General features: G+C 37.8%; 1 protein-coding gene across 2 annotated transcripts; it reads left to right on the forward strand.

Annotated features, from left to right (window-relative positions):
• The first annotated feature begins 18 nt into the window (after positions 1-18).
• Positions 19-14054, forward strand: LOC127413863 (probable sodium-coupled neutral amino acid transporter 6). 2 transcript variants are annotated; one of them, XM_051651355.1, is made up of 16 exons: positions 19-258; positions 1307-1428; positions 1518-1591; positions 1881-1933; positions 2140-2179; positions 3041-3119; positions 6517-6599; positions 6722-6780; positions 6856-6915; positions 8929-8979; positions 9136-9215; positions 9315-9415; positions 11443-11567; positions 11666-11810; positions 12834-12928; positions 13147-14054. In XM_051651355.1, exons 1-16 carry the CDS (start codon positions 172-174, stop codon positions 13228-13230), a joined length of 1338 nt encoding a protein of 445 aa, XP_051507315.1. In that variant the 5' UTR covers positions 19-171; the 3' UTR covers positions 13231-14054. The 2 variants fall into 2 exon arrangements, with proteins under 2 accessions (XP_051507315.1, XP_051507316.1); XM_051651356.1 differs by lacking the exon at positions 6856-6915.
• Positions 14055-14802: the final 748 nt, after the last annotated feature.

A 14802-nucleotide genomic window follows, 5' to 3' on the forward strand; every position in this document is an offset into this window, starting at 1 on the left:
CCGTGTGTCTTTAATCACGTGAATGGAGATGTTTGTGGCGATTCATTGAAGCCGGTGATTATGAAAGCGGAACGATACCGGACACATTTACTGACGGTCCGGTAGAGTTTAAGAGCCAGGGGCGGGCTGTTTTTCACTGGAGTTGAGTTAAGAGACAGTAAAAGGTGGAAGATGGGGAAAAACGGCGCATACCGTACCGTGCAGGTTGAGAGCGAGTATGAGCCCATCGGAGAAGAGAGCACACCGCTGTTAGCGCAGGTACACCTTTTTCTTATTGCCAGAGTGTAAACAAAAATATACACGAAAAATAAATTTGTGCCGATTTAAATGAAATAAGTTAGCGCAGAGACATGGCACCCAGTCATCAACAAAATCACCATCACCATAATAAACTTTATGTAAAAACTTTTAAAAACAATGTTTACAAAGTACTTTTCTGAGAACAAGCATATGTACATGCACCAACACATATACGCATACATGTAATAATATCACAAATATTAAAAGTCAACACAGAATACAATTATAAGTAATGAAAACAAACAAACAAACAAACAAACAAATAAACACAGACCTTATTCCTAGATAAAGTTAATCCTCAGGAACCAAATCACTGACACTGATGATGTCTTTTTCCTCTTTGATAAGTTTATGATTATCAAAATCTTTTAAGATTTTTTTTTAGCTATATATATATATATATATATATATATATGATCTGCTGCCTCAGGCATTTCTAGTCACTTCCACATCATCACATGTTGCTGATCTTATGTAATTTTATTGTGTCTTTGCAAACAGACAGCAGGGGCATTTGTTTTGCATGCTTTGTCTTTTGCGTAGTCTAGTACAGTATATGTTTAGCCTAAATTAAACAGAATGAATATTGTATTGGCAACTTTATGTTACTTAAAATTAATAGACATGTTCCATCCCTCATGTGTTGAAATCGGAGCAGACACATATTTAATATTTAGCCTACACAGGAGTGCAAACACCCATTTTCGAGGATGTGTGCGATACCTACTTTGGCACCCCCTTTTGCCTTAGGAGGGGGGATAGCATCCCCCATTAAGTGTTTTTGCCTTCCCCCCTTAGTGTGCCACCAGTGCCCCCCTTTAAATGGCACCCCTATGCGTTGCATACATTGCATATGTTTTTTGCGCTTCTGAGCCTACATTTCTCACACTTTATTCATCCCATTGGTATAAACATGCTGTCAGTATGGTCCAATGTGATCAACGAGCTGAGCTGTCATGTCTAATATCTGATTCAGTTCTAGACTGAATGTTTATCTGCCCCACAGGATGTTCAGGTTAGAGGTGCGTCCTTTGCCTCGTCTGCCTTTAATCTGATGAATGCCATCATGGGCAGTGGCATCCTGGGACTTTCATATGCTATGGCAAATACTGGCATCATTGGGTTCAGGTATACACACACATGCCCACTTAAGCATGTAGCAAATATTTAACACAGATTGTGTTTTCTCAACCCTGCGGGTGTTTGTTTTTCCACAGTATTCTGTTGCTGGTGGTCTCCAGTTTGGCTGCTTATTCTGTTCATCTCCTGCTGCTCCTCTGTGACAAAACAGGTAACATCAACCCTTTTTTTTTTTTTTTTTTTTTGGCCTCTTCCTTACCCTAGTCAATCCTGTTTACTTTGGATACTCTTTCTTAAATCTTTGCCCAAGTGCACATTTGGTGAAAAATCTCTGCTGACTGACTGTGGAAATGTGGCTAATTTACATGGAAGAAATGCAGAATATTTGCAAACTCTAACCATTCTGTGAGTCTATGTTCTTGTACATTGTAACAGACACCAGGCCTCACCTTTGTGTGTGTGTGTGTGTGTGTGTGTGTGTGTGTGTATGTGTGTGTTAGGCATCAGCTCATATGAAGCTCTTGGAGAGATAGCCTTCAGGAGACCTGGCAAGGTCAGTTATCTCACAAATCTATTGTGCCCAGTGTGTTAAAGGAAGATGCATATCAACGGTTTATCAGATTATGTCTGTATCTGAAGATTACCTTAGTTTAGTTAGAATTATAAAATGGAATTTGTCATTTTGATAAAACGAAAACTCTTAAAATTCACAGTTGAAGGAGAATATGTCCTGTTTTTTATTTATTTGTTTTTGTGCAGATTCTGGTGGCCTGTACTATTCTGATTCAGAATATTGGAGGTGAGGCTTTCACATGTGCATGTTTCCAACTTTCACATATAGTTACTGTTATGGTGAAAACCATATTAGATAACCTTTGAACTCTGCTCTTGATTTCGCCATTGATATTAATAAAATATGATTAATTCTGTTCTGTTAATTCTTTCTATCCTCTGATTATACAGTATATGCACATACAGTATGTAGGAGAGACACACAGGCCATTTATGAGTGATAAATGAAAGTTCAGTACAGTTACCCACTATTATTACACAGCCTTATGCAGTGTCTGTCTCATCTCTCTCTCAGTTTGAGTGTGCTTTATTAGCAAGGTATATAACTGTTATATTGCCAAAGCATAAGCTGCAAAAAATGGCTATAGTAAAAAATTGTTTAAAAAACAAATCTCTCTTCTTTTGCTGTCTGTCTTACACTACACACTGATGGCTGTGTGAACAGTAGTGAGTATTTTTTGTTACGTTGTGTGTTCAGTAGCAGTTTAAGTGTTGACATTAATCCACTTCTGACTTAACAATAAATCCATCATACTTTTAGACTCTATATCTTGTGTTAGAATGTCAGTTATGTGTGGTTTTTGGCTGCTATCAGACTGTAATGTAATCATGGCATCAGCTATGTGTTAATTATCTATGTACTTATGTGTTTGTGTGACTATATAGGTTCTGTCACTATCTCATGGCTGTTAGCATGTTAGTGTTGATTCAGAGTACGTACGGTAACCTCAGCACTGCTTTGGGTTTAAAGTTGCTGTGGCATTGTGTCTGTGTTTTTTCGGAGTGGATTGATGTGTTTTTTTTTTTTTTTTTGTCATGAGGTTTAAAGTCTGACACAACACCTAACTCTTTTTCTCTGTTTCTTTAGCCATGTCCACCTACATGTTTATCTTTAAGTCTGAACTGCCTGCCGCCATCACCGGCTTCATGAACACAGAGGCTTCTGGGTAAATAATACACGTTGGCCTTACCACATCCTAACATTTTGGCCTTACTAGGTGCGATCCAAGTAATGTTTCTGTCATCATTAAAAGCGATATTCTGTATGACGCAACAAAATCACAGTTGGTCAGAACATGTTTCATGTTTAATACATAACTTTGTTAAGCAGGATTAAATTAATATGAGATTTAAAAAAAAAAAAAAAAGATTTATCTGTGGGCGGGGCTACCCAGGCATTACAAAAATAGAAACCGAGCAACCAGCAATATGTGTTCTTGCACAATAATGGTGATGTTTGTGGTTGGTTAAGACAAAAACTCAGAGCAAAATGGAAAATATGTGATGAGTTTTATGTAGTGTAAGTATGTCTAACTTTTCAGAACTGGTTAAGTATACTACAGTTAAGACAGGGATCTTAAAGGAATATTCCAGGTTCAATACAAGTTAAGCTCAACTGACAGCATTTGTGTTGTAATGTTGATTACCACAAAAATTAATTTAGACTTGTCCTTCCTTTTTTTTTTTTAAAAAAAAAGCAAAAATCGAGGTTACAGTGAGGCTCTTACAATGAAAGTAAATGGGGACAATTTTTGGAGGGTTTAAAGGCAGAAATTTTAAGCTTATATAAAAGCTCTTACATAAATTCCTACTTTTAAAACTTGCATATTATTTGAGCTTTAAAGTTGTTTGAATTGTAATTTTTACATCACATTAGGGTCATGGCAACGAAGTTGTAAAATTGGCTATAACTTTACACAGAAAAGTTTAGCAAGTGATTTTATCACACCAAAATCATGTTTATACACATTGTTTGGGGATATACTTTTGAAACAGTGAGTATTTTAATGTTAAAAAATTGGCTCCCATTCACTAAGTGCCTCACTGTAACCTCGATTTTTGCTTTTTTTTTTAAAGAAAAGGAGAGTCAAAATAAAATTTTGTGGTAATCAAAAGTATGCCACAAATCCTGTCGATTAAGCTCAACTTGTATTGAACCCAGAATATTCGTTTACATGAATAATTCACAGAGAAATGAAAATTAAAATGTTCTACCCTCATGCTATTCGAAACCCGTATGATTTTCTTTCTTATGCGGAACACAAAAGGAGATGTTTTAATGAACATCCCCATCTGTCTTTTTAAGACAGTGGCAGTGGATGGTGCCTCTCTTTAAAGCTTAAAAAAGGACCCAAAAATACCATAAAAGTAGTCCATGTGGCTTGGGCATCATATTCCAAGTCTTCTGAAGGCATATGGTAGGTTTTGTTGAGGAAAGAAAAAATGGTAATTTTTCATTGAAAATCTTGATGACTTTTCCTTTTAAGACCCAAGTCACTCTCGTACAGCAAACATGGAGGAGAAAGGCATTACATTTGAATGTAGTATGTGTTGAACGTCATGATCAAACCGACTGTATCTGAATTCGTTTGCGAGTAGTCAGGAAGAGGGAGAGTCATTCACTTACTGGCAGAAAGACACCCTTTTTCTCACTTCTCTGCCTTAAAGCCGCTTTCCTAAAGAGAGAAACGAGAAAATATTCCAGGCTAAAGAATGTAACGGTCATTATTTTATTAGCCGCTGTGCTGAGCTGTGGTTTAACTGTGCCCAATCCTCTCACAGCTGGTTTGCATTACAGGTCCACTCGTGTAAATCTCACACACACGTTCCACCCAATGAGAGTCGTGTCTGCCAAAGATCCCCTTCAGCAGCACAATTACTGTGACCAGACCCAGACACACACAAACATCACAACTCTGCCTCTCTGAGAGGAGGAAAAAAACAGAGCCCTACCACAGTATAAATGCTTGAAAGTTTAGACATTTACTGTAAAATAACATTTTTCTTTCAGTAGAGTAATTTATCTTCATTTTTACAAGTAGATCAGCCGGGCTGTCGAGTACCTCCCTGTTTATGAAAGAGAATGACAGTGGACCAACTCTAGATTACAGGACACAAACGCACACGCACACACACAAACCTGTTAAAGATCCAGTCACCCAGTTCTTTCTCTTGCTCTCTCTGTTATTATTAATAGAGGAAAGGAGGCGATGATTCAAGTTGACTTAGAAAGCGAGAGAGAGGAATATCTGGCATTTGATGTGGGGATTTTCAGCACTGCAGTGTTTCAAGGGTTGATTTGGGAAGAATGCAAATGTTTTTGACTTAACAACACATTGGTTTAAAGAACACATGAAATGTTTAATGAGCACAATTTACTTTCCTGTGTTGACGTATTTCTTTTGAAACAGGAAATTGGGGTGGGGCGTATTGAAGGGCTTTTTTTTTTTTTTTTTTTTTAAATAGCCAGTAGCCTTGAATTTTTGTCATAGCCATGAATCATGATTTGCTACTTGTTATTGCTTGCTTGTGGTATCGAGGACAGACACATTCTCATGCTAGAGAGGATTTTCTTACACAAAAAAATGGGTAAGCTCGTTAGGCTGTTTTCCAGGAAAAGATGTAATATAAATGTGTATATTTGCTAAAAATGACATTTTGAGGTGTACACACATTGATGGCCAAATTGCAGTCTTAAAGAGCACAACAGTCTGCTTTTAGAAGTAAAAATCTGAAAAAATCTGAAAAAAAAAAAACAAAGTACAATTCTCCATAGGCGAATTGACTTTTAACAATAACTTATAAACCTTGAAAGAAAGATTTCTAGTGAGCTCTGAGGTTAAAAAATGGTTTAATAGTGTAATTCCTGGTGAAGAACTACACTATCCATGATCCAGCAAAGAAAGATCCACCAATCAAAGAATGGCAAATCATGATTGTGTCAAGGAGATTGCAGATGTCAAGATTTATAGTGAAAAAGAAATTATATTTTCTTTTTCTCAGAACTCATCATATCATTTTGTAAGACTGTTGAGTTGAAGAGCGGAATGGATTACCTTTATGCTGCCTTATGTCCTTTTGGAACTTGAAAGTGTTGGACTCCATTGACATGCAATGTATGGACAAAAACACCTCATATCTCCATCAAAATATCTTTGTTCTTTAAGTTCACAATCTTGTACCTTTGTCTTTTTGTCTGACTTTCAAAGATTTTTTTGTTTGTTGTTGTTGCTTCAAACCAATATTTATGCTGTTGTGTTTCACCTTGTTGCTGGTTGGTTTGGTTCATGGCTTTTATGAAATATTTTTTGAAATCCCTATAGATGAAATGAATGGGACAAATACTTCCAGAACCAAGATGGCTGAAAAAGTTAGCGGGCAATGTTGCACTCTAGACATGGGCTAAAAGCCAAAAAACAAAAATTTTGATTCCAGGGTCTTGGAAATACTAATACATGAACATATGTTCATGTAAGGAATAATCTGTAGAATAAGGATTACACCTCTCCTTGTCATTTTGTCAATGTACATCTTCCAATGTCTGTCTTTCTTCTGTCTCTGTAGAAAGTGGTATGAGGATGGGGCTACACTACTAATTTTAGTCACTGTATTTGTGGTGTTGCCATTGGCTCTACTTCCAAAGATAGGTGACTATTTTCAGATTAAAAAAAAAAAAAAAATGTATGTGTTAGCAACTGTTATTCTTAGTGTTTGAGAGAGTGAGTATCTCCATGATATTTGTGAACATTGTTTTCTATCTTTGTTTCAGGTTTCCTGGGATACACCAGCACTCTCGCTTTCTTCTTCATGTTGTTCTTTACCATAGTGGTAAGTTGTTCTGCCTTTCTTTCTGTCTTTTTTCTTTATCCCACACCCATGCTGATGTTCTGTTCTCTCTCACAGGTGGTGATGAAAAAATGGTCTATTCCCTGCCCTCTTCCAATTAACTCCACTATGAACCTTGTAAATGCCCACACACACACCCTCACATAGCCCCAAACACCAGAACACATGGCTAAACAACCCAGATCTACACACACTGAGAACTTTAATAGGAACACTATACTTATACTGGGTAGGGTCTCCCTTTGCTCTCCCCTTTGCCTAAATTCTTCGAGGCTGTGATTGCACAAGGAACTGGAAACATTCCTTTGAGATTCTGGTCCATGTTGACATGATTCCATCATGCAGTTTCTGCAGATTTGTCAGCTGCACATTCATGCTGCAAATCTCCTGTTCTACCACATCCCAAAGGTGTTCTATTGGATTCAGATCCTGTGATTGGGAAGGCCACTGAAGAACAGTGAATTCATTGTCATGTCCATGAACCTAGTTTGAGATGACTTTTGCTTTGTGACATGGTGCATTATCATGCGGGAAGTAGCCATGAGTAGATGGGTAAATTGTGGCCATAAAGGGATGCACATGGTCAGCAACAATAGTCAAATAGGCTGTGGCATTTAAGCAATGATTGATTGGTATTAACAGGCCCAAAGAATGTTGACACAAGGCTGGTTGGGTCCATGGATTCATGCTGTTGGTGCCAAATTCTGACCCTACCGGCTATGTGCCTCAGCAGAAATCGAGATTCATCAGACCATGCAGTGTTTTTCCAGTCTTCAACTGTCCAGTTTTGTTGAGCCTGTGCTGTTTGCAGCCTCAGCTTTCTGTTCTTGGCTGACAGAAGTTGAACCCGATGTGGTCTTCTGCTGTTGTAGCCCATCCACCTCAAGGTTTGACATGTTGTGCATTCTGAGATGCTATTCTGCTCACTACAATTGTACAGAGAGGTTATCTGAGTTACCATAGCCTTTCTGTTGGCTCGAACCAGTCTGGCCATTCTCCGTTGACCTTTCTCATCAACAAGACATTTCTGTCCACAGAACTGCAACTCACTGGATGTTTTTTTGTTTTTGGCACTATTCTGAGTAAACCCTAGAGACTGTGGTGTGTGAAAATCCCAGAAGATCAGCAGTTACAGAAATACTCAAACCAGCCTGTCTGGCACCAACAATCATGCCACAGTCAAAGTCACTGAGATAACATTTTTCCCCATTCTGATGGTTGACGTGAACATTAACTGAAGCTCCTGACCTGTATCTGCATGATATTGTGCATTGTACTGCTGCCACACAATTGGCTGATTAGATAATCGCATGAAGATGTAGGTGTACAGGTGTACCTAATAAAGTGCTCGGTGAGTGTATATTCAAAACACAACCTAGACAGCAAATTAATAGACTACAATACAATTAATCTAAAATCTTCACATAACCAGAGACAGTTTAGCTGAGACAGAACTTTTGTATTAAAATGAATTGGGGAAATTGGAATGGCCAAAATGGTGGGTGTAAAAAAGGAATTCTTGTCTTACAGGTATAAGAGCCAATCGTCCTTTTTAATAGACAAATTGCATGTCAATTAGCTCGAGATTGTGAATTTTCTGCATGATCTGAGCTAAAGAAGCAGAGTTTATAGCATTTTTGTCACATTTTACTGCTGATTTGAAATAAGTTATTTGATAGTAATCCTGACCAATCATTTTGGAGATTTCAGTCTTTCCCATTTCAAGAAGATAGGAGCTGCACTCCTCAGTGAACTGACTTGCCTTGAAAGGAACTCTGACATAATTTCATCATCTTCATCACAACAAATGAAATGTTAGTGGCCAATATAGCCATTAATCTTTGACAAATACAGGCACACTTAGCTACTCTGTCAAGGTTGATGTGATCCAGCCCTCCATAGACAGGAAGTAGCTCCGTCTTAATGCTGGAAGTGACCTTTGACACGTTTAAACCAGAGATTATTGCCTTTAGTTCCTTAAACTGTGTGGTGAAAGTGTGCCAATGTTCATGTTATAGTTATAGTAATCTAAATATCGGAATCGGAGAGTGGCTTTTCATTCTTTTGCCATCCTGATGCCAATTCACCTTCACATCAATTAATTTTGGCATTTTATTTGTCTATCCCCAGATCTTAAATACCTCTGAGTGCACCCCACAGCTGTTTGTGATCTCTAGTAAGGTGAGTGTGTGTGTTTTACTGAGAAAGAAGAAATATGTTTTGCTTTCAAGACCACCTTGCAGGACTATTAGAAACACAAATATTAGTTGTAATTTTATAGCATAACAGTACACACCCCTGGAGGGTGAGAAATGACTGTGTATGTGTGCATTACAGAGTGCTTACGCCATCCCTACAATGGCTTTCTCCTTCCTGTGCCATACTGCAGTTTTACCCATTTATTGTGAGTTACACAGGTCAGTTCACTCAACACTATCGTTTCTGTACATCTGCCACATTAAATATAGTTTTTTGCTACCTTACTGTGTGTGTATGTATGTATGTGTGTATTGCAGACCCACTAAGCGGAGAATGCAGAATGTGACAAATATCAGCATCTTTCTTAGTTTCGTGGTTTACTTGATCTCTGCAATTTTTGGCTATCTCACATTCTATGGTAGGAAAGTTTCACAAGCTACACAGAAATTTTACCCCAAATCATATATTAGGGCTGCTCAATCCTGCTCTCTTCAGTTTAGTTCTGCCATTTCTCCAAAACACCTGCCTGTAATTTTAAGTGAATCCCAAAACACTATGTTCAGAATAGCATGCACACTATACAGTTGAAGTCAGAAATTTACATACACTTAGGTTGAAGTCATTAAAACTCATTTTTTAACCACTCCACAGATTTCATATTAGCAAACAATAGTTTTGGCAAGTCATTTAGGACATCTACTTTGTGCATGACATGAGTAATTTTTCTAACAATTGTTTACAGACAGATTGTTTCACTTTTAATTGACTATCACAATTCCAGTGGGTCAGAAGTTTACATACACTAAGTTAACTGTGCCTTTAAGCAGCTTGAAAAATTCCAGAAAATGATGTCAAGCCTGTAGGCAATTAGCTAATTGGAGTCAATTGGAGGTGTTCCTGTGGATGTATTTTAAGGCCTACCTTCAAACTCAGTGCCTCTTTGCTTGACATCATGGGGAAATCAAAAGAAATCAACCAAGACCTCAGAAAAAAATGTGTGGATCTCCACAATCTGGATCATCCTTGGGAGCACTTTCCAAATGCCTGAAGGTACCACGTTCAACTGTATAAACAATAGAATGCAAGTATAAACACCATGGGACCGCGCAGCCATCACCGCTCAAGAAGGAGACGCATTCTGTCTCCTCGAGATGAATGTAGTTTGGTACGAAAAGTGTAAAACAATCCCAGAACAACAGCAAAGGACCTTGTGAAGATGCTGGAGGAAACAGGTAGACAAGTATCTATATCCACAGTAAAACAAGTCCTATATCAACATAACCTGAAAGTCTGCTCAGCAAGGAAAAAGCCACTGCTCCAGAGCCACCATAAAAAAGCCAGACTACAGTTTGCAAGTGCACATGGGGACAAAGATCTTATTTTTTGGAGATGAAACAAAGATCGAAATGTTTGGCCATAATGACCATCGTTATGTTTGGAGGAAAAAGAGTGAGGCTTGCAAGCCGAAGAACACCATCCCAACCGTGAAGCATGGGGGGTGGCAGCATCATGTTGTGGGGGTGCTTTGCTGCAGGAGGGACTGGTGCACTTCACAAAATAGATGGCATCATGAGGAAGGAAAATTATGTGGATATATTGAATCATCTCAAGACATCAGCCAGGAAGTTAAAGCTCAGTCACAAATGGGTCTTACAAATGGATAATGACCCCAAGCATACCTCCAAAGTTGAGGCAAAATGGCTTAAGGACAGCAAAGTCAAATTTGAGTGGTCTTCAAAAAGCCCTGACCTCAATCTGATAGAAAATTTGGAGGCAGAACTGAAAAAGCATGTGCGAGCAAGAAGGCCTACAAACCTGACTCAGTTACACCAGTTTTGTCTGGAGGAATTGGCCAAAATTCCAGCAACTTATTGTGAGAAACTTGTGGAAGGCTACCCAAAACGTTTGACCCAAGTTAAACAATTTAAAGGCATTGCTACCAAATACTAACAAAGTGTATGTAAAATTCTGACCCACTGGGAATGTGATGAAAGAAATTAAAGCTGAAATAAATAATTCTCCCTAAGAAATTCTGACATTTCACATTCTTAAAATAAAGTAGTGATCCTAACTGACCTAAGACAAGGAATGTTTTCTACTATTAAATGTCAGGAATTGTGAAAAACTGAGTTTAAATGTATTTGGCTAAGGTATATGTAAACTTCTGACTTCAGCTGTACCTACCATCCTACTGTTTCTGATGAATGCATTATTTATGCAAATTGTGCAAAAATACTTGGATGACCTACATTTCATTCTGAACAAGACCTTGATTAGCTGCTTCAGGTGTGTTTGATTAGAGTTTGGTCTAAACTCAGCAGAAAGGTAGAACTCCAGGAGGTAGAGCGAGCACCCCTGGAATAGATTCTCTACACTTCGAGCTACTTTAATCTGTAAAAGGCTATGATCAGTGGATAGATCTGATCAAACATCCTTTTTCCACAGCACATGTAGAATCAGAACTACTGCTAGGATATGATACCTACCTACCACGGGATGTTTTGGTGATGTCAGTGCGTCTTGCAATCTTATTAGCTGTCCTGCTCACTGTGCCGCTCATTCACTTCCCTGTGAGTCAAACACCAGGCTCTGAACAATTCAAATAAGACATTCAGAAAATATACCCATGTGCCAGTGCGCAGCTCAAATTATTCTCTGTCTTTCTCAGGCACGTAAGGCATTGTTGATGTTATGCAGGGGAGAGAGGGAGTTCTCCTGGCTCTCTCATTCTCTTTCCTGTCTTTTCATCCTCACTCTTGTGCTGCTGCTCGCCATTTTCGTCCCTGACATTAGGAATGTCTTCGGTGTTGTCGGTGAGTGTGCGTGCGCATGTACTAATATGTGTTTTTTCTTTGACTATGCAGCAGTTAAAGGAATATTCCAGGTTCAGTACAAGGTAAGCTCAATCGACAGCATTTGTGGCATAATGTTGATTACCACAAAAATGTATTTTGACTCATCCCTCCTTTTCTTAAAAGAAAGCAAAAATCAAGGTTACATTGAGGCACTTACAATGGAAGTGAATGGGGGCCAATTTTTTTAGGGTTTAAAGGCAGAAATGTGAAGCTGAAAATTTTATAAAAGCACACATTAATTCTTCAGTTAAAACTCATGTATTATTTGAGCTGTAAAGTTGTTAAAACATTAGTTTTTAATTTGTTGACATTACATCGTCATGGCAACGAAGTTGTAACATTGGCTATAACTTTACACAGAAAATGCTAGTAAGTATTTTAATCACACTAAAATCATGTTTACGCACATATTGATTATGTCTTGTTGCTGAACTTTTGAAAAGTGAGTATTTTAACATTAAAAAATTGTTCATTGTAAGTCCCTCACTGTAACACAGATTCTTGCTTTTTTTTTTTTTTTTTTTTTTTTTTTTTTAAGAAAAGGAGGGAGAAGTCAAACAAATTTCTGTGGCAATCAATATTATGCCACAAATGCTGTCAACTGAGCTTAACTTGTATTGAACCTGGAATATTCTTTTAAGATACATTGGCCCCTAAACATGTTTGGACACTCAAGTCACAATTAAAAATGTGTGAATGTCTTTATATAACAAAATATCAATCCAAGTGGCTTTTAATTGAAATACAATGCAAAAGCACAATATTAAAGCAAAACAAAAAAAGAAGTTTTTTTGAGTATTAAATGATGACCCAATAGATTTTCTGACGTAAGAAGAACATGTCCATACTTAAAGTGATGAACTACATCTGTGATTACTCTGCTAAGGCAATTAAGTGAACTTTAAGGGGAACTGACTTTATACATCCACCAAAGATCACCTTGAAATGAGTTGGTTAAACATAACTGTTCTCTGTTTTCAGGTTCTACGACGTCCACATGCTTGTTGTTTGTGTATCCGGGAATGTTCTTTTTGAGAATCAGCTCTGAGCCAATCAGATCACTGAACTCAGTTGGGGTATCTAAACTCTATTCAACTCCATTCCACACCACACACACTGAATACTACATACACAGCTTGCTTTGAACTAGGCTTTTGGAATTGCGGTGAATTCTTATATGTCCTAGGACTTTTATGGTTTTTGTCTTTTACACTTAATATGTTGATTATTTTGTTGCTTGCTTCGGTTTTTAGTTTTATAATCATACTCTTATCACACACTCTTTATCCTCTAGGCTGTGTCTCTGTTGGTGATTGGTCTAATTGTGGGTGTGCTGAGTCTATGTGTCATCATTGTCTCCTGGGTTCAAGGTCCCTGACCTTTTAACTTCATCATTGTGGGACCAGTTGCATGAGATGTAAGCTCAATACCTCCTGCCTTGAAGAGGAACCTTGTTATACAGATTATACACCAGTCAGACTCTATTTACTGTACCGAATATTATTTAAAATGACTCTTCCAGGAAATCTTTTTGAGATGAGACAACTGTGCAGTTATGACATGCTTATAAAGCTCATATAACACTGTTATAACACTTGAATACCAAACAATGCAATAGACATAGGCCCAATCAAATGCACGATGTGAAAATATCCAGCACAGCACTGAAATTCATAATAATCAAAACTGAATGACTGTCAAACTCTTGGTCAATCTCTCAATCAGACAAGAAAGCTGCTGTGTGGCTTGGAAAAAAACAGATGAGACCAATGAATTAAGGAGTTGTGCTGCTGATTTATTTCAATAGCTGAATATGTGGTTTGGGGTAAATTAACTTGAAGGCAGTTAAGCTGCCTTCAATTTACACAGATGTTTGTTAATGGATCGGAACATCTGTTCGCCTGACTGACAAACTCTGGTTTAATAATTATACCACTGCCTTTAAAAGTCAATTCAGAGTGTGTTGATGTGGATTCCATTTACAAAGATCTTTCAAAGCTTTTAGGATTTCTCTGTAACACATCCCAAATATTTTCTGTGATTTACATGTAGAATGCAAGTTTTTCCTCATTAAAACATACAGAACAGTAATGTTTTAACATTGCTACAATGATAATCTTATCTGTCCAAAAGGAGAATGAAGGGAATTTGATATATATTTGATATTATGTTGAAATAAATAAATGGAAGTAACAGTTAAAACTGGTTTCTGATTGGCTTGTGTAATGCATAATGTATTGTGGCATCTGGAATAGAAGAGTCTGTAATTCTTGTTCAGTCTAACAGATCTGAGCTTTAGTGTGTTATTTTGCTGGTTTGCGTGGCTGTGTGTGTTCAAGTAAGATTGATGGATGGGATGATTTTTCTTCATTGATTTAGACAGAGGGTTCTCTGTAAGTCCGTTAATGGAAAACGAATGGTGTGTGTGTGTGTGTGTGTGTGTGTGTGTGTGTGTGTGTGTGTGTGTGTGTGTGTGTGTGTGTGTGTGTGTGTGTATATAGTCTTCGGCCTTTGCTCTCTCATGCTGTTTCTAATATGCTGCATTAGCTTGAGAGACTGCCCAAAGTAAGGTAGTACTCACATACATGGTGAGATGTGGTAGTTGGGTGTATGTATTTACACAGTTTCTGGGCTATGTTATTAAAGCAACAATTCATTAAGAATTTCCTCAGCATTTGAGAAGTTTCCATATATTTTTTTCTGCAGGTAAGTTGTGTATAAGACAAAAGACTGACATGGCAAATACATGCTTTGTGTGAAATCATGAAGCAGGCACATATTTGCATGATATAAAGCAGAAACATAAGTACCGTAAGTGACATCACCAAACACGTGGTGAAACCATTGTGTACTGGCATCTAGTGGTTGATGTGCAGTATTACAGAGGACCGGTTTTCAGATGAATCTCACAAAAACATGTCTAGGTCACATTTTTACCCCAAAATGATGA

Source organism: Myxocyprinus asiaticus, chromosome 23 (assembly GCF_019703515.2).
Source record: "Myxocyprinus asiaticus isolate MX2 ecotype Aquarium Trade chromosome 23, UBuf_Myxa_2, whole genome shotgun sequence".
Lineage (NCBI taxonomy): Eukaryota > Metazoa > Chordata > Actinopteri > Cypriniformes > Catostomidae > Myxocyprinus > Myxocyprinus asiaticus.

Excerpts from the sequence above, each read along its gene's own strand:
- LOC127413863 (XM_051651355.1), top strand. The coding sequence starts at position 172 with ATGGGGAAAAACGGCGCATACCGTACCGTGCAGGTTGAGAGCGAGTAT. Across the intron at positions 1,934-2,139 it reads CCTTCAGGAGACCTGGCAAG|ATTCTGGTGGCCTGTACTAT; the intron begins GTCAGTTATCTC and ends GTTTTTGTGCAG. Across the intron at positions 11,811-12,833 it reads GAATGTCTTCGGTGTTGTCG|GTTCTACGACGTCCACATGC; the intron begins GTGAGTGTGCGT and ends CTCTGTTTTCAG.